This window comes from Rhineura floridana, chromosome 1 (assembly GCF_030035675.1).
Source record: "Rhineura floridana isolate rRhiFlo1 chromosome 1, rRhiFlo1.hap2, whole genome shotgun sequence".
NCBI classification, from domain to species: Eukaryota; Metazoa; Chordata; class Lepidosauria; order Squamata; family Rhineuridae; genus Rhineura; species Rhineura floridana.
Window position 1 is genome coordinate 71,180,442 of NC_084480.1, and position 25,673 is coordinate 71,206,114.

The following is a 25,673-nucleotide window of genomic DNA, read 5'->3' on the forward strand; positions in this document are numbered from 1 at the left end:
CACCTTCCACAGGCAGGTCTCTAGATCCAACCCCAAGTGTTACAGTATGTTCTACCTTACTGGTTGCTTCAAAAACCTTTTTTTTATCATCCAAGTATTTATCCAAGCATCACCCAAGTATTTTTTAAAATCATGCAAGCATTTCAAGGAAAAAGGGGGGATTATTAAAATTTATGTTTTTGTGTTTGTCCTTTAAAAAACGGTCCTAAGAAGGAGAGCACCAAAGTCACTGGAAATTTAAGACAACTTTAAACAAATGAATCAAGATTATAAACATGGTATAAAATTTGTAATTAGCTATACTGTTGCTTATTCTCCAATCTATGCTCCTGAAGCAATGGGTTTATTGAGAAAACACACCCTAATTCTAGAAATCTAGACAGACGATTCTTCATCATGTTCCACATATTCAATTAATTCACTGCAAAACAAATCTGCCACAGGAAATTTAGTGAATCTATTCCAATCAATCCCAGAAACTGATTAAAATAATCTGAATTGGAAGCTCTTGAATAAATGGATGCTGTAATAATTTGGCATCTGTAAATAAATGAGGTTTCCCTCTTTCTCCTTAAGCAAGCCTATTTCAACCTGCAGCACATGTAGGAGGTTGAACAGGTGCATTAGGCTATGTAACTCAATACTACCACAACATGCTTCTGCATACATTACCACAATTTTCATGCAAATATGTTTAATAAACACCGAGATTATTTCTATCTTTGTTGACTTTCTCGGTAGAGTTTGTAATTGAATCATTAATTTAAAACAAGCAGATTTCTACAACAGATTCATTTCCTCTAAGACTCTGTGTATCTATGGGGAAAACACGACCCCAATAAATTCATAACAACTAGTAGGATTTATAAAAATTCCCTATGAACACATCCAAGGTTTGGAATACAATTTTGCCATGAGTTTAGCTTATTATTTATGAAAAATAAAGAAGGGCTTACAATACCTACATGGCACCTTCAGAAAAGAGGGTTAAATTAAGAAAAACATTAAATGAGAAAAGGAAAAGTATTGGGTTTCCATGTTTCACCCCTTCAAGTTGATTTCTCCACCAGCAGTTGCTCATATGTCAGCATGAGCAAATTTGTCTACAGCTGTGTCTGAACAACACAAATGAAATTGAGATTTGTGCATGTCATCACCTAAATTAGTTTTAGGTCATCAACACAAATAAATCCCAGAATCACAACTCACTCTCATAAACAAATGTAGTGAGAAAGCAATTCCTCTTTGAGAAAGTTCTGTGTTGAGATATCAGACAGGGAGTAGGCCTAATGTGGAAAAAGGAAAGTCACCACAAGACTATTTAACTGTAGAAGACAGACATTTCAAATTATTTTGCACAAGTAGACATACACAAATGGACTCCTGGTGGGATGGAGACGAACTCCTGGTGGATGCAATTATACACTGGTAAGTGCCTATGGTAAGCTGTATTTAGGGGCAGAAAGGGCAGCAAAACAACAGTATTTTGCTGCCACTATTAAATCATCACTCTGCTGCCCAGCGGAGCTCTTCAGAATTATCCGGGGGCTATTACACTCTGGCCCCGGGGACAAGGTAGAACCATCTGAGGCCCGCTGTAATGAATTTGCTAGGCACTTCCAGGACAAAATCTTTAGCATCCGCCAGGACTTAGACTCCAGTGTTATAGCAGATGAATCAAGCGAGGTATCCAGAGCACAGCCGATTTCTTGGATGAGTTTCAGTTGGTGCAGCTTGAGGACGTTGACAAGGTGCTTGGACAGGTTCGTGCAACCACTTCTGTGCTAGATCCATGCCCTTCTTGGCTAATAAAAGCTAGCAGGGATGGAACAGCCGGCTGGGCCAGGGAGGTGATTAATACCTCTCTGCAAGAAGGGGTGGTCCCTGGCTGCCTGAAAGAGGCAGTAGTGAGACCACTCCTGAAGAAACCCTCCCTGGACCCAGAAAATCTGAATAACTATAGGCCGGTAGCAAATGTTCCATTCCTGGGCAACGTCCTTGAACAAGTGGTTGCGGGCCAGCTCCAGACACTCTTAGATGAGACTGATTGTCTAGATCCATTTCAGTCGGGTTTCAGGCCTGGTTTTGGCACAGAAACACCCTTGGTCACCCTGTATGATGACCTCTGTCGGGAGAGAGACAGGGGGAGTGTGACTCTGTTGATTCTCCTTGATCTCTCAGCAGCTTTCGATACCATTGACCATGGTATCCTTCTGGGGAGACTGGCTGAGTTGGGAGTGGGAGGTACTGCATTGCAGTGGTTCTGCTTCTAATTGGCAGGTCGCCTTGAGAAGGTGGTGCTTGGGGAACATTGCTCGGCACCCTGGACTCTCCAGTATGAGGTTCCGCAGGGGTCAGTTCTGTCCCCCATGCTGTTCAACATCTACATGAAACCATTGGGTGCGGTCATCCAGAGCTTTGGAGTGCGTTGCCATCAGTATGATGATGACACACAGCTCTATTTCTCCTTTTCATCCTCTTCAGGTGAGGCTGTCAATATGCTGAACTGGTGCCTGGCTGTGACAATGGACTGGATGAGGGGTAATAAACTGAGGCTCAATCCAGACAAGACTGAGATGCTGCTAGTGAGTGGTTCTTCTGACCGGATGGTGGATGTCCAGCCTGTGCTGGATGGGGTTGCAGGTTCGTAGCTTGGGGGTTCTCCTAGAATCATCTGTCATTTGAGGCTCAGGTAGCCTCGGTGGCACGGAATGCCTTCTACCAACTTCGGTTGGTGGCCCAACTACGTCCCTATCTGGACAGGGATAACCTGGCTTCAGTTGTCCATGCTCTGGTAACCTCCAAATTAGATTACTGCAATGCACTCTACGTGGGGCTGCCTTTGAAGATGGTTCGGAAACTGCAGCTTGTGCAAAATGCAGCAGCCAGATTGGTAACAGGGACCAGACGGTCCAAACATATAAAACCGATTCTGGCCCGCTTGCACTGGCTGCCTGTATGTCTCTGAGCTCAATTCAAGGTGTTGGTTTTGACCTATAAAGCCTAACACGGCTTGGGACCACAATACCTGATAGAACGCCTCTCCCAATACAAACCCACCCATACACTACGTTCAAGATCAAAGGCCCTCCTCTAGGTGCTTACTCCAAGGGAAGCTCGGAGGGTGGCAACAAGGGAGAGTGCCTTCTCAGTGGTGGCCCCCAAATTATGGAATAATCTCTCTGATGAGGTGCACCTAGCACCAACACTGTTATCTTTTCGGTGCCAGGTCAAGACTTTCCTCTTCTCCCAGGCATTTTAGCATGTGTTTTATACTGTTTTAAATTTTTAAATTGTGTTTTTAATTGTTTTTATAAGATCTGTTTTAAATTGTATTTGTTTTAATGTTTTTAGTTACTGTAAACCGCCCAGAGAGCTTCGGCTATGGGGCGGTATACAAGTATAATAAAATAAATAAATAGAAGAGATCTTAATGTATCAAATAAAAAATTACATATAGATTTAATAGGAAATGCTTGTCTTTATTTTGGAATAAAGCAGACAAATTATATAGTTCAGTAATTAAAGCACTGAGGAAATGCACAACATCTTCAGACACTACATCTTCAGTACGGTTATTAAAGAGAGGCTTCTATAGTAACAGGTTAAGAGAGCTATGAGCAGTTTAATAATTAAGTGGCATATTTTTAAAAATTATTTTAGCCAATCTTTGATGACTACATGATGTGCCCTATCAATCCAAGTAGGCTCTCTGGTATATACATTACTCTCTTTATTGTGAGAGTGGGAATGGACAAGTTTACGATAAATAACACCTAGGCTAATTTATTTTTAATGTCAAGATAGAGATGCTTAAAGAAATGCGTAGCTAGGCATAATACTAGAGTTTTTATTCTTGTCATTCACTTCAGGCCTTTGTATTTGATGACAGTGTTGTTATAAATAGTATGCCATAGCATAAGCTTGAAATTAGCAGTGAGAAATGTCTTACACAGTTCCTTCCCCAAAATTAGTAATAGTTGTAACCCATGACCTAAAATTCAGTTTGTAAAAAACACCAGATTTTTTCTGGATATAATGCCTTTTCTCCTGAGAAAGTACCTCAGGGGCTTATAGAAGGAAACAGTTTAACAAATACTCTTGGAGACTCCCATAAACAAGTCACAGATTGTTATGTGCCAGCAAGGCAAAAAGCTACATCCTTGTTCTCTTTTATGGAAGAGAGGGCACCCACCATTTTCTTTGGCTCTCTACTTTTGCAATGCTTTCTGTAGACTAGTTCATGCCATTTTTATTGTCGAATTCCCTTTCCTCTCCTTTGGAGTTCAGCTGTGTTCACTATTTAATATTCCCCACTATGTACACATGCATACTTTAGCTTTGACTATGGAGTGCTGTCTAAGAAAGAACAATAGGTGTTTTTCAAGCTATTGAGATGGCTTTGAGAAAGGCTCAGCTCAGAAATCCAGTCAATATTTACTGCAGTTCAGATCTATCATATTACAGATCCCCCCACAACTTACCAGTGTGCTCCCCAAGAAGTTACCAGATCTCACAGAAGGAAAAAAAGGTGGTAAATAGACTGTAGCCATTTTCATGGAAATAACTGTGGGGAGAATGGAACCAGGAAAGAAAAGAGGGAGAAAACGAACCCAGGATTTTCTTTGTAAAACAAAGGGTCCAATTTAAGTTTCACCACTTATTTCTAATCAGGAATCACATCTTTATTCAAAAGACAAATCGAAAAGTTACAAAAGTTGTATCTTGGACAACTACACTATACAAAATCCACTTAAACTGATTCAAAAATGTCATGTACACAAAAAGATACTAGGCAATATCCTGATTCCTTTCTCCAAAAACATAACACAGATATAGTATGACTATGAAGGAAGATTGGGTACATAGACCCTTTAAACATTAGTCTGCTGAATTTGAATATACCAAACCAATACTTACACAGGGAATAAATCAAAGAAAAGTTTATGCAACAGACATCCTTTAAATGCCTAAGGCGTGCAAACCATACTGGAAAAAATGCCTAACTGCATTCTAAATTAATGCAGAGAATAATTTTTACTTTTTATCATCAATATACCTCATAAAACAATCTGCAGTGCTCCAAGATTTCCAAAGGCTGACTAATTGCCCCAATAAGTGATAATATGTATTCCATGGCTATCCTCATAGCTCAAATAATTTATTTTTCATCATCATCACCAGAGTTCAGAAGTCTAGATGAATCATGCTGTCACAGTTTTAAGTAAAATATTATTATGAAGGTCAGTTACAAACTAGAGCCATAATTATTGTAATTTAACTAATAGGTGGCTATAAGTACAAAAGTGCCCAAACACACCATTTGTTTTATTCACTTTAAGAGAGCTGAAACAATATGGCAAATCAGCATGAACAATAGGTATGTCAGAACTTTGAAAAGTATACTCTCCCCACACTGAGCATACCAGAGGTGGAAGGCTACAATAACGGGTTTTGAAATATTGTACGGTTGAAGCATGCTAACTCTCTGCATTAAGGATAGCCTCAAACAGTCAAAGATCCCAAAGATTTTTTTTCTTGTCTCAATGTTTTTATCAGTTTCAAATAACATTTGCCAACAGTGTAGGGATACTTAGTTGGCAGAGATGAGGAAGAGGTGTATAATATATTTAACTCCCTTTCTTAACACTGCATGTTTTTATTAGGGCTGTGAAATGATTATTCTGCAAATTCAGGTCTACATATGTAGCCTGAAGGCTACATGGGGCCACCTTCAGTAAGAAGGTGCAACTGGTGCAGAGTATGACAGACTATGGAACCATTCACAGTAATGCTTAAGAGGTGCTATGATCCTCTAGATCTCCTCTAATCTGATTCTAAAACCATCCAAACACAATTCAAGGTGTTAGCTTTGACCAATAAATCCACAACTGTCTTAGACACAACAAAAATATAACACCATTTTCTCACCCATGTACCACAAAAGACATCTGAAGAATGGACAAAGTGTATCTTTCTTGATATCATCCATGCATCAAGCACGTAAGGCAATGTCAGACAGGAATACTGGACTATCACGTCATATTTATACACTGTCTTCATCTTGGAAACTCCGCAAATCCAAACACAATTACATTCAAGGGTGTACTGAAATTTAATTGAGCTGGCTTTCAGTAAATAATGGTTAAACTGGCTTGCAACCTAATCTTGCTGAGATTCTCCAGGGTACATAGTTGCTTTGGTTATCATCTATATTCTACAGCAAGATTTAAAAGGTAATATAAGCTAGTAAATTTAACTAATAAAAATTAATCAGAGTAATCACATTATATCACAAAGGTGTTCACAGAAGCATCTAGTAACTCCTAAACAACAGTAATATGTTGGATAATAAGTCAAAAGTATGTAAGTAACCAATGAGGATACACATTTACGGCTCAATCAGAAAAGTGGCAATCACACCCATTAAGGAAGAAGATAGAAGGATAAATTCACATCTACACCTCCTGATTTGCACTACTACTAGCCGTATGATGGGGCTGTGCATGCACAGCTGCAGCTACTGGATGAAGCTTGGGAGTTGCATATGCAATCCTATACCCAACTAGGCCCATGCATAGATATGCTCCCATGCACATATGGCTTCTGGCTGGATCCCAACATAAATACTATGGGGGAAAAGGTGTCTCAACTACTAACAGAAATTGTGAGGGTTTCTTAATGAAAGGCTGATCTGCGGTTGCAAGATGTAATCAAATATATCACTTTTGTGGGTTGCTTATAAATTGCTCATTTTGGTCTTATAGCAAGCTACTTTTTCATCTTTATTCTACAGATTGTTCTGTGTAGTCAGGAGGGAGCCAGTTCACATTTCTGAAAGAGAAAGACACACAGGTCGATATGTTAAGGACTCAGTACAAAAATATTTTCTTACTATTACTTCAAATCTAGAGTACTATTACAGTCAAATCTAAGACTGTCAAAGCAATTTGAAAAATGTCAGAGTTCCATATGGTAAATAAATATATATAAATTTATATATATATAAATTCTATTCAACACAGTGCCAAGAATATTGTTCCATCAGGAAAAGCATTTCGCATTGCCCGATGAAACTATTTCCCCCTCTCTTTCCCTCGTGCGCTGTTCTGGGAGTTCTCCCAACCTTCCGGAACAGATTTAGGAAAGGTACAAAGGCATGCAGGTGGAGGAGAAGGGGGCAGTTCATTGAGCTAGAATGAATCCCTGCACTGGCTTCCATTAGTGCAGTGAGTTAGTTGAATATGGCCCTATTTTTTTAAAAAAAAAACACAACCATTAACCTCCATAAGAAGTCTAAAATATAGTGATGTATAAGCACTGAAATAAATGTAAATAAAGTGAAACAGTGAGCAACTAAAGCATGTGGAAAATATCCTTGAGGAATATGTAACACTTGATTCGTTTAAGATATATAACCAAACATCTGCTTCACTTCCCCTGTATCTCTAATTTTATTGTAAGATTTCCTTGCACACAAGCCATAGCGATATCAAAGGGATACTAAAAGGAAGATGTAAAAAGGAATTTACTGAGCAGTCTGTTTAGTGCTGGCAAAACTGTGATATACAAACTCCCACCTTTACAACTGCCAAAATTATGATGAATTGTGTGCATAGCCCTGTGCTGTAATTGGTCATACTCAGAACTGCACATGTGGCAGGATAATTCTTCCCTCTGCCTTAAAAAGGAAGTAATTCTTCTAAGAGTACAAGAGATGAAGAGAAATATGTACAGCATTCATAACCTGCTCAACACAAAGCTGTATTGTGAAGATTGTGCATATGGTGGGGAAAGCCATCCTCCAGATGTTGTTGGACTCCAACTCCCATCAGTATGGCCAATGATCAGAGATTATAGGAGTTGTAGTCCAAGAACACCTCCAATACCACGTTGGCTAACCCTGGCACTTGGTTTCATCCACATCACCACTGCTAGTCAATTAGTTGGGATAGACCTATGGTAACAAGAAAGACTTTCTTTGCCACAAATAAGAGAGGTTAGGTTTATATAAATGTCTTTGATCCCGAAGGTAACACAGCAATCGACTCCCCACATACGGAGACGGTTGCTGGTCCAAACAAAGGACCTTCTAGTCCAGCATCCTCTTTTCAACAATGGCCAAGAAACCCACATTCAATGCATTAAAGTGTTTCCCTCCCAGCCATAAATTCAAAGCCATAAATAAATAGAATCCCCAAGTTCAGAGGTAAATATTATGGCCAGGGCTGTGGAGTCGGAGTCGTGGAGTCGGAAGCAATTTTGGGTGGAGTCGGAGTCAGTAGAAATGTACCGACTCCGACTTCAAAATAAATTTTGATTGACAGATTTTTTAAAATATAAATTCAAAATGTCAAAGAAGCTTCCCATGAAGTCAGCTGTAGTTGAGCATTTCACCATAACTCAAGATGAAAAACATTTTGTGTGTCAGTGTATGACACAGGACCCAGATAAAGACAAATGCTGTGATGCCAAGATCAGCGCATATTCAGGCAGCGATAAAAATGCTCCTATGAGAGCTTCCAATTTAAAAAGACATTTACAGCCCTTTCCAGGGCTGTGGAGCTGGAAGCAATTTTGGGTGGAGTCGGAGTCAAACAGTAGAAAAATAGAGGAGTCTGAGTCGAAGGTTTGGCATACCGACTCCACAGCCCTGATTATGGCAAAAGGTCACTGAGAGACGTATCCTCCATAAATTTGTCTAATTCCCTTTTAAAGTCAACTAAGGTAATCATCATTTTTAAATTGTTTTTTTTTTAAATGTGTTTTTAAATTTGTATATTTGTTTTTAATTGTTGTGAACCACCCAGAGAGCTTCGGCTATGAGGCGGTATATAAATGTAATAAATAAATAAATAAATTTTCTCACTTAATCATGCCACTCTCTCTCAGTCCCCTTTTCCAATCTATATTATGAGAATAATACTAATCTACTCTACAGCAAGAATGTGAGAGAGTGTGAAGTAATTTAAACCGCCTGCAACTAGAAAATATATGTGACGTAATTTGAATGTTTAGAAGTGCCATTTAAATGTTAAGTATATAGGTTTGGATCCAGACTTCCCATCAATGGAGATCTGCTCAAAGGACGCTCTGCTGAAGGAATGGGTGAGTGGTGTTTGTTTAGCTGATTCCTCCTTCCTTCTGCAACCCCATAAAATTCTGTTCCAGAGGAACTTGTTTCCTTGTCCTTTCCTGCTGATTGGAGCCAATCAGAGTGAAAGGAGATGAATCAGCCACTGAGAAGACTCTTTTCAGTAACTAACTCTCTCATGCTGATTGGGCTCCTAGGGACATTGTGGGAGAAGGCATTAACAAGGATCTCATTCTCAACCCAGGAGCAAAAAACGAGGGAGGAGTGAGTGGCGGCTGTGACTATCATGAACAGACCCTGTACTTCTGAATTCGTCACTACAGTACTGACAGAGATTGTATATTTAAAATCAATGCTGGTTTCACTGTTTGACTTAGAGAAAAGAACAGCTGTCAGATTTGTGGTAACACAATTTTGGAAGAGCAATAGGACTCTGACTGTAGATTTCTGGAACAGAAAACGCCGGGAAATTGCCATTGGGAAGAAATTTATGCACCAAATACATGTCATCAAGGGACAAGCAGGATGCCTTTTTTGCACAATGAAATATTTTTCATGCTAATAAGACTGACAGGACAAGGACATCTCCAGTTCAATATGCAAGAGTTTAGTTAGTGTTGTTTATAGTGTCTTAATTAATGTTGTTTATAGCGCCTTAATTCATAACAGCAGCAGCAACAGCTTTAGCAACATTAAACCACTTTACCTGGAAAACATGTTGGATCAACAGGCTTTTCATGGCTCCCCTTTTAAAACTGGTACATGTGGCTACTTCCCACTCCTCAAGTAAGAAGACTTCATTTTGTGTTGAGATGTATAATTCATATTTGCACTCCTTTAAAAACCTCAAGTATATGTAATCTAGACTCACTTGATCTATATGCTATTAGCCCTTGAATTTCATTTCTTGTAGCCTCTACCCCAATTAGTTCTTTAAATGCCCTTCCCAAAACGTAATTCAGACATATGTACATGTGCATCATCAATGACAGAAGCAAAGAATTCATTGAGATTGTCTGCAACATTTGTTTAGCAGTCCAACTGTCTTCCTGGCTACTTATTAATTTGATCCATTTATATAAATTTAAATTGTTTGTTTTAATATTTTCAGCAATATGAAAAGCTGCAGGGGAAAACCATTTTAGTTTCCAAGGGTAAAGAATGAATGGAAAATAAGGTGCAAATTACAAAAGCATGTATTTTCCCTGTATGCTCATCTTTATAAGGAAACGCATACATAACTTTTTTAGGCTTTCCTTCTTAATTTACACAACAAACTACAAACATTTCCTTGGATATGGCTTCAGTGTCAAAAGCACGCAATGGACTGATTTACCCACAGAAGTTACACTAACTCTACATCTCAAACACCACTAGTTCAATAAAATTTTATTAGCTCCAAACTGCTCAATGAAAAACAAATGCTTGTGATTTTTTTAAAAGAATTCTTTCTAAAGAGGCATGGCATCTAATATTAAAAAATGAAATGCTGTAATACGATTTTACTGTAAATAATAAAATTCCATAACATAGCAGCAAAAGAAAAGGAATATGGCTTAGAGTGAGACATTGTTAAAAAGCACACAGTGGACTAATGTAACTTGCATTAATACTCTCTATAAAAAGTGTTCTAGGCAACTGAATTATTTACATTTTAGTCTGAGGATGCAATCCTTGTGCAAGCCAGACTAGATAAGGAAATCCTGTAAGCATGCCTTGATAAGAAAACAAGAGCACACAGAACAGCCAATAGTCACATTTTATCTTCTTAACTAGCATCACATACTATCATTCACCACCTAATCTGCGCTGAACAGTAGCATGGCTACATATACACACAATACAATATCTATTAATATACATTTTGCTTTATTTTTTATCATTCTTTGTTTCCTTCAAATATTAAATTTATGCTAGTTTAAAATTTACTCAGTTGCAGCTGTACACAAGTGAAAGTAGATCAAGCAGGGGGGGAAAGAAAGGTCACTGAGATCTTCTCAGTCACTATGGCTTATGCCACTGCTTTATGTCAAAATTAAAAATAATCTTCAAAGCTTCCCCAAAATTTCAACAACCTATAAAGGTCTACTCAAAAGTAAGTCCCATTGGGTTCCAGATCAGTGGGTACAGGATTGCAGTCTTACAGCACAATTCTATAAAATGTCTTCTCAGAAAATAGTCCCATTGTGGGACTTATTTCCAAAGAAATGGATACAGGATAGCATCTCTATTTAGTAATAAGTCTTGGGGGGGGATCTTTGTAACCCTCTGCAGTCAACAAAATAATTAAGTATTTGACAGTACACTACGTCATTTGCATCTATGCACCCTTATTTAAAAAACAGCTTCAATTGCAGTTACACTTGTAGGGATGAATCCCGTATGTGATATTTATCACTAAGGAGGAAAGCTAATTAACATATATAAGCAGAATAATCAGTAATATAAGATGCTTGACTACCAAAATCTAACTCCAGGAGCAAAATAATGACACCCCTACCACACAGAACACTAACATGCAGCCGTACACCTGAGATTTGCCAACAATGGTTGGCCTTGAAACTCTTCAATTCTCAGTAATACATTACATCAGTAAAAAAAAAAAATTAGAAAAATATGAGCATCTTTTGGGGAGACATTTTAATAATTATGCAGGACCAAATTGTCTTTGTATTTTGGCTTTTTTCATCACACTATCCATCTACAGCAGTTACTGTGTAACCTAAGGAGAAACAGTTACACTGAATACAAAAGCCGTGGCTATTCCCCTTCTCCCTTATTCCTCTGCCACTGAATACACTATTGGATCAAGAGAAAGAATGCTTCAAGAATCTAGATAAAATCTAGATAAAGATTAAAAATTTGGACATTTCTCACACCTACAGCTGATTGAAGTCAGCCCAAAAATTCTATTACATATAAAACTCCGGGTCTAACACTCAAGACCAGCAAATATGTAACCAAATAAACTGCTACATTGGTATGAGACATTAACAGTTCAACAAGAGTCAATCACAGCACTCATCACCTAGTACAATTATCTTAGGAAAAATAGTTACCTTTTTGAACAAATGCCTTTGTACAATACTAGCCAATATAAATGGAACAGCTTCATTGATTTAAATGGAAGTGATACTTGGAGTTATTTTCATACAATTTGATCTGGAAGCAGTTAAAAAATTAGGCTGCTATCCTAGACATTCTTTCTTACGAGAAACCTCCAATAAACACACTAGCATTTCGTTCTACATGCATAGAATTGCATTGTTAACTTTAAAAGAAACTTGAGTTGCTTATACTGTACTGAAAAACTCATATTTTCTACCTTCTAAGCAGTTACCACTAATTTCCACAATCTGAAAAAATCAAATATGAACATCACATCACATGGCATTCAGAAATCTGTTCTCAAATAATATAATATGCACACAGAGTAATTTAATGTGCAGACTTCCAAACAGGTAGCTGTATTAACCAGCTGCAGCAACAAAACAAAAGAAGTCTTGTAGCATCATAAATTTGTTAATATTTGAAATAAGACAACGCTTTTGCTGATTTTACATAGGGACACAAACATATTAATTTCAGTGTTTGCTGGCAACATACATGCAAGCTGGTTATTCTTATTAACAAAAACGTGAAATTTCTATAGAAGTGCAGCACATGTAAGTGGCTCTGTGTCTATTTTGTACACTGACAATAGTTTTCACTTACAAAGCATCATGATTGAAGGAAGAACTACAAATTCAAGGGTCTCATACACTGTTCCATGCACATACCAGGTTTTTCTAGCTACCTTCCTACTACAGCCCCTTGCCCATGCACACGCACACACACAGTTGAGTATCATCTTTATTGGCATTTGATATTGTTTAAGTAACTGCATAAGGAAGAGAACTGTTTGCACAAAAACACTTTGCACATACACATGTCTACTCAAAAGTAAGTCTCACAGAGTTCATAAATGGGTATGCTAGCAACTGATGAAAGTCAGCAAGATAAACATTGTTCCGCTAACCTCCAAGAGCATTCTACATTTCAAAAACTGATGGGAAGCTCTATAAACTGTGATAACTATGTTGGGCTATCATGTAAGTTTCAATATTTGCCTTTCAATATTATTGATTCAGTATTTAGAAGAAGTTATCTCAGCCTGCCATGGCAGCTCTTCTAGCTGTTGAGGTACTTTTTCACCTAATTAGTAACTGGGAGACACACTTTTGGCAGCTCTTGTATTCCTATTATTTCCTCTTGCTTGGCACAAAAACCCTGTCAGAAACACCACTACTTGTACTGTACCCCTCTTAGTGATGGATCACTAATTTTTTATAAGCCAAGCTATTAAAGAATGGTAAAAAGATGTAAAATGTGTTGAACCAACAAGAGTAAACAAATAAAGGAAGCTGTTGCCATAACATGAAATACTAGAACTTTTCTGGGGTCTGCTTCTGGACAGATTTACCAAGAATAACACATACAATCAGAAGACAATAATGTTCACATATATGCAGGCCTGTTTATACAAGTGTTTTGGTTTTTTGTTCAAAATCTGTTTCTCTCTATATATATAAAAAGCGTTTTTCAAAAGCATTTTTCCTGCAGGAGTTTTGCCTTCATACCTTTCCCACCACGTTAATTAAGTTATTCTACAAAGGGGTTTCTATGAAGAATTACCACAGAATCCTAATTCAAGAGGGAGAAAATCTATGCAGCAGTTTTTAAATCCCCTGGATACGCTAAACACAATCCTTACTAATAAGTTTATTACGTTGTATTGTTGACCACCATGCTGAAAGCTTGCAAATACCTGTAAAATCAATAATAGGTTCATCATCTAGTTGTCTTTAATATCAGTAACATAAAAAATGCTGTTTGCCATTCTGGTGGCTACAAGGCACTGTATGTGCCAATGCAGGGACCATGCTGTGCTTATGTGTCAGATTCCGCATCGGTATTGATACTGATTGAGTATTGATAGATTCTGCCTTGTTGAGCCCACGGCAATAAAGTTTTTAAATATGTGAACACTTGCAGAGTTTTTGTTAAGCTAAATATTGTACTAAGAGAATTTTGCAAATACTGATTTTCATTTTGTAGGAATATATCTAATGCCATTTCAGTGATAATCAGGATATATTTCTGAATTAAATCAGCAGCTAATCCATGATGGGTCATTTTTAAGTTTGCATGCTATTTTTCTCAAAAATAAAAAAAAATTATCTCCCCTCTTGCTACATTACTGCAGTCTTTCAAGCAATATTAGTACTGACAAAATTCTCCATATTCATGGAAGAGTCAAATGAAGAACTTAAAAGCTTAAAACACAAAAGCGAGACAAAGGATATGGCTGCAAACTTGCAATGTATAAAAATAAAAAATGTTTGACAATTAAAATGTGAACAATTGTTATTCAATTGTTTAATGTGAACGGCATATATTATGTACCTTTTGAGAATTCTAAAAAAGACAATGGGTTTGATCCACAAATGGAAGGGCTGCTTCTGTTCATGGAAGCGACCGAGATCCAATAGAGGATCCACCTCCTGCAGGACAAAGAAAAATCCCCTTTCCCCCTGCAGCCTCCCACACTTCATCTGACACTCTTCCAAGGAGCATGGGAGCAGGGAGGGAATCGACAAAAGTCACCTTTCTCTTCTCCCACCATCCCCAGTGGAAGCAGCCCATGAGTAATATTCCACACATGAGAGCTCTGGCTGTAAGGCAATAAGGTAAAGGACAACATCTTATTACTACTTCTGAAGGCAATTGCATTTTTTCATCCTAAGCCCACTTTCAGACATTGTTCGACAAATATACAAATCAGTGATCAAGGCAACCTAAATATATATTGAAAAATATACTTAACTTACACTCACAAAAGTTGGCTTGGGGAAAGAAAACTTGATTATATCACACACCCAACTCTATTACTTTTTCATTCTCTAAAGAAACCGGCCACCATTGAATGTTACCACAAAAGAATGTTGCCACACATACCAGTAATAGGGACACTAAACAAACCCAAAGCAAAATGTAAGACATTAAAAGCAAAACCACCACACAGGACTGTATAGTGCAAACTATAAACTTACTAAAAGTATTACTTCTATAGTACAGTGAAATGTGGATGGCAAGGATTCCACACAAGTTTGTGCGGGTGAAATATTGCTTTAGTATTCACAACACTCTGGCATTTTAATCAGTATTCCTATTAAACAATTTAAAATGTTGTTTCCTTTACTATCGAAAATGTGAACAAAAACGAAAATGCACTGAATGTGGAGAAATTATGTCTAATGTTGAACTGAATTCAATTTTACCCAAACAAAAGTAAATATACCAAGAAAATGAGGTATTAAACACAGAATAAGAGGTCTTTAAATTAAAATGCAATGCTAAAGCTATGCAGTAGCATTTCAATAGACTATGTCAGCTACCTCAAAGAAAAAACAGAGAACTCATACCTATCTGCAATAATTTAGGATGTCAAACATTAAATGCTTTAGTCCATGTAGTCTATCCATTTCCCATTTTGCAAATCACAAGAGTTGAATAGAATAGAGCAGGGGTTCCCAAACTGTGGTCCATGGACCACCAGTGGTCTGCGACCTTTATTCATGTGATCCATGGCATGTCTGTGGATTTGTGGTTGAAGACAAGAGATGACACATCATTAGCATTAAATATTCATATCCATATTGATTTTTAATTGTATTTTTATTGCTTTTTCTTATATTGTATTTTTCTATAAGAAATAAAAGAAGCAATAAAAATACAATTAAAAATCATTCCGCATCTAACATACTGCATTCCAATTGCAACAATAGGCAGAAAAACCATGAAGTGGTCCGCCAAGTGGTCTTGGGGGGAGGGGGAGTTTGGGTAAATCAAAATGAAGGTTTCAAAAACAGCTCAATGTTAACTAAATTGTGTGTGCACGCACAGGCATGTACATACACACACAAATTGGAAACCTGTGTGATTGATCACACAATACAGGTTAGTAAAATGTGTATTGAGATTTCTTAATAGATGAGAGATTACTTAACAGTCAAGCAACAAAAATACTGCTCAGAGACATAGGCTAAAGGACCTGAACTGCTACCCAATTTTTCTCCACAGTTTCCCCTTCATAAACTGCCCCCTTCCAAACCTTTCTTTAAACTTGCACATTTAAAAAGTGGTAGTTTGGGGATTACATGCAAGAGCAAGTCAAAGTGGAAGAGGAGCTGCATGTTCATACTGGCTGCATTTCCCCTTTCTTCAACTGTTGCACTTAATTCCCAATCAATGTATGCTTTTAACTCAGGAGTTTATATAGGCAACAGCTGAACTGTGTGCACACACCAGTCATGGAATCACTGCTTATCCATGTACTTTTAATAATTGCTGTTGAGTTATTTATTCCAACACCTTTATTTCATTGTATTTTGTAGAGAGATAGTGGCAGCCCACATTACTTGTGGAAGACAAAGGCTCTTCAGTCAAAAGACTTAACAGCAGCAGGTTTTTACTTCAGATTTAGGTTTTGTACTTTTAGCAAGATTTAAGAACAAAAATTAGGCTCAATCCAAATTTTATTTTCCACTTGAATGACAAATACGGATTTGACAGTACAGTTCCATCAGTCAACTGTCAAATTTATCGAAGATGCTCTCTAGCAACATAAAAGGAAGATATAACAAAGTGTCTGTATGATTAGTGCAGTATTAGTCACTGTAAAAGGGGAATATTTATTTCATTTTCAAGTAGTTTCTTCACTAAAGCGTATGGGTGATATCCAAGTAAGTCATACTCAGAGTAAACCCACTGAAACCAATGGACAAATCGATTTATTTCATTGGGTCTATGCTTAGTATGATTTACTTGGCTGTCACCCATTAGTGATTATTTTTGTGTTTGAAGGCACAAAAATAATGAGGACTTACTTATTCTCTAATGGATTTTATTGCAATATATGCTAAACACATCCAGTACTATTAAGATGTTGAAAGATCAACAATTTGAAATACTAACTTTATGTATACTTAAGCTGATGGGCATTACATCAGAGTTATATTTCAGCAGTTGTAACATCACTGGAAAGTAGTTTTAAAACATTTCCCTTATAACCTCAATATCAGTTACATATTTAAACATAAATAGAACAGAAATATATACAAAAGGAAATTGTCGTCAAAAGGAAATACATCATTCTAAACCGCTGAAAAATTTAGTTAAACAATTTCAGAAGCTGAATAAATGTATGTTGAATATCTAACATATAGGAGTCTGTTAACTTGATAATTTAATACAACCTAATAAAAATAAGAAGTCACATAGGACTATCCAGGAAGATAAATTCAGCTCATAAATATCTCAAAGCACTGCTCCACTGTGGTACTAACAAAATCTTCACACAATCTATTCTTGCATAGGTTTTTTTTTTAAAAAAAAAATTCTGATTAGTAACACAACACATTATATCTATGCTATCTTTTCAAAAGCAACAGAGGCCTATCGATTCACATTAGACACTTACTGATGACATCGACATACAAAACAGTGGGGGAACAGCTGTCAATTAGAAATCACAGTCAATAAATAAAAAGCATGCTGTATCCACAGCCAAGCACTCAAGTCCTGTTGATTACAATGAGAAATATTCAAACACCAGCTTAACTTTCCCACCAAAACAGATATACGAAAACCACTGGGACTGAGTCTGCAATCTTATACTCACTTACTTAAAATGAGTAAGTCTCACTGAACTCAATGGGATTTACTTTTGAGTAGACATGTTTAGGATTACAATGTTAAGTATTTAACTTCTGTTGAACTGTGCACATATTCAATTTGTAAACAAATTAAAACATATTGGAAGTACAAGTTAACGAATATTTCTATAAAAAGCTTGGGTCTTAAGAAACTAGAATACTTTCTCAACTTATATTAGAAACATTCTTGTTCCTTTTATTGATCAGTTGCACCTGTGTCCTTGTGTGTAGCTATGTCTCACCTTCAAGCAGCCAAAGGTCAGGATACCTGATGGACTCTGTTTCATTCATTCATCCCAGCATAGATATTGAATATTGCTGGGTTCATGAAAAGGAGGAAGAGTATCTTTGTCTGTCTGTCCCTAACAGCAGATCAGATTATAGTGTCCAACACATGGAGATATCACCATTAAGAGTTTTGTTTTTGAAAAAGAGTAAAACGGGAAGAGAATCATGCAAATGATTTCAAAAGGCTAGTGCTATCTCTCTTAAAGAGGAAGGCATATACAGCTTATTGGATAGGTTTTCAAGTTAGAAGCTACATTGTATGGAGGGTCTATTGTAAAATGCTGAAGGACTTTCAGAGCCACAATTTTCATGGTAACACTATCAGCAAAACTGCATGCTATGAGCTACTGAAGGCTTTTTCACTGCACTTTTAATCACAAAAAATTCACCAGGTTCAAGATAGGAGTCCCTCCATATTTTAGCTACCAATAAAATTAGCCATTCTTAAGAAATTAACATTGCAATCCTATGAATGTTTTCTACAAATAGAGAGGCTGCAATTTCTACAATATTTATATACGAGCAGGTCCCACTAAACATAGTGGGATTTCTAAGTAAACATTCATAGCATCAAAGTAACATCTTCCCATTTACCCATAGAGCTAGCTCTCTTCATGGAATCATCTCATTAATATAGAAATGATGCAATATTAGGAACATAAAGCCATGAGCATCCAGCATCAAAGTAGGACCCCACTGGAGCAGGTGACATGATTTTATAAAAAGCTAAGTATTTCTGATAATCTGTCAAACTCAGTGAAAGCTAGAAGCTTTCAACAGCTATGGCATTTCTAAAAGCAAACCTACTTCAAGGCCTGGGTTACACAGTGAAAGAATTAAACGCAAGCTTTAACTTAAGTTCCATTAATTTCAGTGAGACTTTATTAGAAATAAAACTCATTCTCAAAGATGTCAGCCCAGAGCCTCTTCATTGCAAAAAATGAAGACCACACTCAAATTACTTTATACTTGAAGAGTCCTGTCGACAACAACCCTGATAAAGCAATATTTGTGGTAGCCAGTATTAGTGTATATGATGATGCAATCTTATAAGTGTCTAACGCAAAGTAAACCCCATTGGGTTTAATGGAACTTACTTCCAGGTATGTATAGGATTGCAGCCCCAGGCATATAATCATAGCCCAAGGCATAATTCTGAGTAAGCCCAACTGAATATAGTGTGATTTACTTCTACATAAATATGCATAGGACTGCATGGCACATTAGTTAAATGCTATATTGGCAGAAATTTGTTTTACTCAAAATGCATAATTAAATGTATAATTTTTACTCACACGTCTGCACACCAGTGTGGAAATATAATTGGTTTGTATTTACAGGTACACAAATGTTCTTAGGTTTAATACGTGTTTAACTTTAGTGTAGTTAATCATATAAGCAAGAGGTATTAACTAGTTCTTGTACTTTATACAGTCTGAAATAATTGGGTTTGCATAGCTCAAGGTATAGTACGTATCTGCAGTATCAAAATGTTAGCCCAAGACGCAAAGTGTTTGTAGGATATAGCCCTAAAACAGAAAACGATGTCTTTATGCAATTATCCAGAAACGTGATACTCATTTACTTCAGAAGCATCTGCTTCACCTCTCAAAGCTACCCAATTACTGTAGTAGTGTTCCAAACAGAATTCAGCTGTTCTGCATATAGTTCAGCAATCTAGACTTCTCAGACATAAACATAGCTTTTAAAGTTTAATATCCACATAAAGTCACAAAACATGCTTTTTGGGCCAAATTGTCAAATACGTCTCTAAGTAAAATCACCTAACCACTTTAGGAATAGTTTACAGTAACTGTCCTGGAATAATCAACTTTTCATTGATATTAGTTATAATTTATGTGTTCATTTAACTCACATTAGAAAGGAAGACTAGTTAGTTTTTCCTAAATTTGCTTCTCTTTCATGAGGAAGAGTTTGAATATTTTAGTAAAACACAAATAAATTACACCTATATATACTATGGCCATACATACACTTAGGCATACCTATTTCTGCACTGTATTGAGGCTCATATATAAAGCATATTTTTTCATAGTGGAGCTACTCAGTCACAGCTCAGTGTACTGTTCATCTACTTAATTTGAAGTCTTATTAGGCTTAGATTATATAAAATCAAAATAAAAGTGCACTTTTTAAAAAATATATATTAAGCTTCAGAATGATTACACAAACGATTCAGTATAATTTTATGGAAATATTTTTCACTTGAATTACATTTATTTTTTTATTATTTGATTTATATCCCACCCTTCCTCCCAGCAGGAACCCAATAGCTTTCATGGCTCCATAAAGTATAAGAGCCAATACAAAAAGTGTAATATTTTGCTTGTCAAGTAACGTCCATCATACAGCATTATGCAATTATTTCCCCATTTTATTACTTATTGTTGGAACATGTGATGGTACCCTATGGGTCCAGTACTTCTGATTCTGAACCATGAATTAAAAAAATATATGGCAAGTTCTCTTAACTTCTAACACTGCATCAAAAAAGGTTTTCCATGTTGCACAGAGCTGACAGTGAACACTACACTGCATAAAACATATAGATTTAAGTTAACATAGCTAGAAAAGAAGAAAAACGCTATCATTGTATCATGTTAAATATAATGTAAACTTGTAGTGTCCTGTGAAAGAATCTTACAGTTTAAGACAACTTCAATAGCAATTTTATAAACCCTTGGTGGCAGGAATTTATACCCCATCAATCTTTACTAAGTTCTACAACTCATTACTCTTCTATCTTTCTCATACACCACTTTCTTTGCAGTTTGCATGAAAGTTCTTACTTAAATGGGTGCTTTCCAGGTTCACTGGTTTAAATGCTCTAGTTCTGACCCCACTGCTCCATGGAGTGAAATATTGTACCTACATCACATGTTTAATTAATACCATAACAGGCAGAGAAGCTAACATTAAATAGTATGCTTTGATTTAAGCAAAAGAGCAACATATGCAAGTCATTTGGTCAAATTCAAAGCAGCAAACATTTCTGCTTTCACAACTAGAGTGTGCGAATTCAGTTTATTATTTCACCATCTTCAACAAATGCATTACTTTTTTAAACTTTTATTGTAAAATGGGTCAATCACCCTTAAGAAGAGACATATTGTAAATATGTCTCCAGAGTTCTGCTGTGACAACAGTTGCCTAATTTTACCTGAAGTCTTTTTTGGCTGGAGTTTTATCTTTCATATCATGAGAGAGAGGTGATATTTCAAAACATAACTGTTAGTAGTTATCATCAAAAAGAAACACTTTTAAATGTCACACCCTACACACATGTCTTAATGTTTGTTTTGTTTTAACAAGTCACACATTAAATTAACATGCTGAACTGTCTACTAAACTCAGGGTCCTTAACAAGCAGAGATTTGTTTGTTTTACTTTAGCACCATAACTGTTGAGGCCATCCTCAAATACAGATTAAAACCGTCTTTGGCAGGCACCACAGATCTATTAAAAACATTAAAATCAATATGCTAATCTCAATTCAAGCAGCCAAAAATGTCCTCAAACTCATTTGTAGTAGCCAGATAGCTCGTAACCTAAGAAGTAGTACTCAAGTCTACTTTAACAATACATCCCCCCCCGCAAAAAATCCCATTGAGGTGTCTTATTTATAGTGTTACCATTGGAAAAGAATTGTAATTTCTGCTAATGAGAAGTAGGAGAGCTGTTAAGGTTCAGCAAGATCCTAAAACAAAACTTCCTAATCCAAATATTTGTTCATGCAATTTTGATGGGAGAGCTTAGAAACAAAAAAATATTAGCTTTCATTTGCACTTACTATTGCTACTGAAAAGCAAATGGAACAAAAAACATAGCAGAAGAGCCCATCTGGATGGGCTTTGGAGACCATTTGTCTTATCTGGTATTATAAAAAAAAGTCTCTATAAGAGAATAACCTCTCTCATTCTCAGTATGATCTCGTAATGATGCTAGCTCACTGCATAAAAAAAGTGTTTTCGTCTCTATATACATAATCTTAGATCCACAGCAGATTTCCTCTGCATTGTGAGAGCATCATCAACTACTGCACTTGAATTTGCTCTGACAGCTTGAGCCATCCTTTTCCACTGGAAACCTGCAAGTCCAGGGATCAACTGACTGCAACATTTCAGACTTGGGGGCATTGTTACTTAATTAACCTCACTAAACCAGCTTACACATAAGATTCATATACCCTCACCTCAAGCAAACAAACAGAGACACAGACAGGAAAGCAATGTTAGCACTCTTCCTTTACTACCTCAGAACAGGTGCCCATGTGGCTACTGTCTCTAGCAATCACAGTCCACAGAAACTAAATACAATAAAAACATATTCATTCTGGAAGAAGTCAGAACAAGTTTGGGGGGTTCTCACTGCCCTAGTTTGTAAAAGTTCATTAGAGTAATAGGATTGGAATTTCTGTGTTCTGTTTTTTAAAAAGAAACCTGGGACCAAGGCAATGAGGAAAACACACACATATATACTTCCAGGGTGTATGATTTCACTTATTTGCTTCCTTCAGTAATTTACTACAAGTTACAGATGCCTAGCAAAAATAAGAGGAAAATTCTGCAGGAAGAATAAACAGCTAAGTACTGAAAGTCAATCTGGACCATTGCAACACAGAAATAAGAGGTGAAACAAGACACAGGAGAATGCCTCCAAAACTACACACATTTGAGCTATGAGGGGGAAAGTTTGCCCTCTTCTTCCAAACAAACGTTTCCCCGCTTGAGGATGCACTGCCGCTGGTGTTTCCAGGGAAGAAGAAAGCTCCCCTCTACTTCCCAGAACGCTAGTTTCCTTTTTAAATACAGAAACACAAACGGTAAGTGCCAGATCCTTGAAATGCTGCTGTTCTTAGTCCAGCAGCCTGCATCAGTGCTAAGCATTGCTGGGATCGGCTAGCCCCATTACTGAGCCGGGTTCCCTTCTTACCTGGGGTTGGAGCTGTTCCAGTAGACGGCATAACGATCAGCCACTGTCTTGGAGCTGGGATCCTGGCAGAAGACGCACATCCAGAGCACCAGAAAGACCAGCGTCAACACCTCCACGTGCAACATCACTCCCGGCCAACAAGACACAGCACAGGGATATAGATTTCTCTCTCTCTCTCTCTCTCTCTTTCTCTCAAAAGCAAACGACAACAGAACACCAAGGAAAGTGAGGAAGGAAATAAACTAAAATAAAGACAAAACCACACAGTCACAAGACACACACCAAGAGAAAAGTGCAAGAAAAGCGAGGGGCCGCGAGGAGATCCCCTACGGAAAAAAGCCTATGCCGAGGAGTGATCCTTATGGAGCCTGCGCGCCCCGGTAGGGGGAGCCGGGAGCCAAGCCGGGCAACAGCAGCAGACGGTGGCTGAGGAGGCGGGAGGAGCTCATTCACGGCGGCGAGTCCTGTGCTGAACCCAGGGCAAGACATACACCGGCCCTGCCCCCGTCCAGCGCCGCTGATGGGCGGCTCCGCTGTCCTGGCCTCCCCTCCCTTGCCTTCCCAAAGGGCTTCTCTCACTCTCGTCCTTTCTCTCTCTCTCTCTCTCTCTCTCTCTGGGGTTTTCTTCTTCCCGCCTTTTGGCGCGAGGGCTCTGAAGGGAGCGCTTCGAGGCCGGCTGAGGAGAGCTGACAGGAAATCCTCAGAGGAAGGCGGAGGAAAGTCCACTTCTGGGGCACTCTCACTCTCGCTCTTTCTCTAGCTAGAGTTGGGAAGCCGGAGTTGAGGCACCTTCGCTCGTTCTCGGAAGGGAGCCTTCTCGTCCTTTTCCTCTTCCTGGGTGATGGACGAACAAGCGGGAGGAATCCACAAGACCCAGAATTGGCGGCAGAAGGCAGTTTGCAATCCTAGGATATCAAAACGAATCGCTTCAGGAGTTCTTATTTTTGAAAGGAAGAAAAGCTTGCTGGCAGGGGTTGGAGAAAGGAGCGCGCGCCGCCGCCCCCCCCAAAAAAAACTCCTTTGCTGTTGCTTCGATGTGGAGGCGCCTCGTCTGTCGAAGGCAGAAGCGGCTGAAGCCCTCACTCCAGGCGAGGCGGCAGGGATCTCTCCTCCTTCAAGCTTCGCCAAGTGGCTCTGGGAGCAAAGCAAGGTCCGAGTCGCCCTGGAACGTCAACTTTGCAAAAGAGAGAGGCGGAGGCGGAGGAGGAAAAAGGGAAACCTCCCTGCAGATGACTACATTAGAAGGAGAGAAAGAAAAAGAGGGAGGGGCGGCGGGTGGGGGGACCTTCAGGGTCTTGTCCGGCAGGCAGCTGCTCTCGGCCGTCTGCAGCAGCAGCAGCAGCAGCACAGAAAGCAGGAAAAAAGCGGGGAAATGTCTCAGGAAGCAAATGAAACAAAACTCGAATGCAGAGGCTGGCAGGCAGGGATCCTAAAGAGCATCGAGGATTGGAGGAGCAAAAGTCAACACTGCCGAAGAGGAGGACGAAAACAGGAATAATTTATGGGGTGGGAAACAGCTTTAAATAGTCACGCCCCCCTTTTTTCTTTTCTTTTTTCGGAGACTGATTTCTTCCCTGCGTGTAAATCCGACAGCGACAGCCTAGGAAAAGGAAGGAGGCTGGTGGGGTCGGTGTGTGCAACAGACAGCTGCGTGGATGCGTACACGGGATATATGCAGAGAGAAATATCAGTACACACATCCACATGCATATGTGTGTCAGGAGACAAATCTGGAAGCCTCCGTTTGTGTATGTGCGCGCGCGCGCGCGCGCACGGAAGAGGTGCAGTCGGCTAGCTGGGAGCAAAGGCGCTGTTGGCTGATCATGTGGAATTTTTGCATGCAGTTTACTTGCGAGGGAGGAGGAACTGCAGGAGCAGCAGCCAGTCACAGCACAGACTGCTGTTTGCTTACAGATTGCTTTTTTCCTTCTTCCTCTCCAACCCGATTGGATTCTGTTCCTAGAAAAGAGGCGTCTCCTCTGCCTGTTGCCCCGCCTATCATGCCAAACAAACCCCCAACCCCGCCTTCTGAAAACCTGACTAATTGAATTACGAGGAGTGGTTCCCTTGATGCTGCAGGTAACCATTTCCGTGCGGGACGTAATGCAGGATCGTGTGGGAGATTGCCCTGGCGCGGGATCTCTTCATTCACTGTGAAATGGGGAGCGGGGGAGGGAGCTTACGAGAGCCATCTCCCCGGTTCTAGTTGAAGGGGCTGCGGCATCAGCTGTTGAAGGGTGGGATGTAGCGAGATCAGTGGAATCTGACTGCAAACTGCAGGTCTAATCTCGTACACTGTAATCAAAATTTTAAAAGTTTAGCCATCTGGAAAACAAACTTCTAATCTGCTTTGTCCTGTATTTAATCCTCTTATTCCCGCAAATGCTTTAGGGGTTGCTAAGTGACCGGTCGGCTATGGGGCTTTAAATTAGTGTATTTAAAACAAGGTCTTGTAATCACAAAATGGGATTGCTCTGCCCTCCTACCGCGGTTTGGAAAGGATACCCACGGATCGGCCAGCAGCGGAACCTCTGCTGGTACTTACTGAATGCGGCAAAGTGATCCACCTGAAAATCTCTTTC

At 38.6% G+C, this 25,673-nt stretch overlaps 1 protein-coding gene across 3 annotated transcripts in view; it reads right to left on the reverse strand.

Annotated features, from left to right (window-relative positions):
- EFNA5 (ephrin A5) overlaps positions 1–25,013 on the reverse strand; it is a 344,842-nt gene extending 319,829 nt beyond the window's left edge. For all 3 annotated transcript variants that reach the window (XR_009762221.1, XM_061623612.1, XM_061623598.1), the window contains exon 1: positions 23,092–25,013. Coding sequence is in view for 2 of the 3 variants with exons in the window: in XM_061623612.1 (XP_061479596.1) it covers positions 23,092–23,216 (125 nt within the window). In the remaining variant the exon portion in view is untranslated. The remainder of the gene's footprint in view (positions 1–23,091) is intronic.
- Positions 25,014–25,673: the final 660 nt, after the last annotated feature.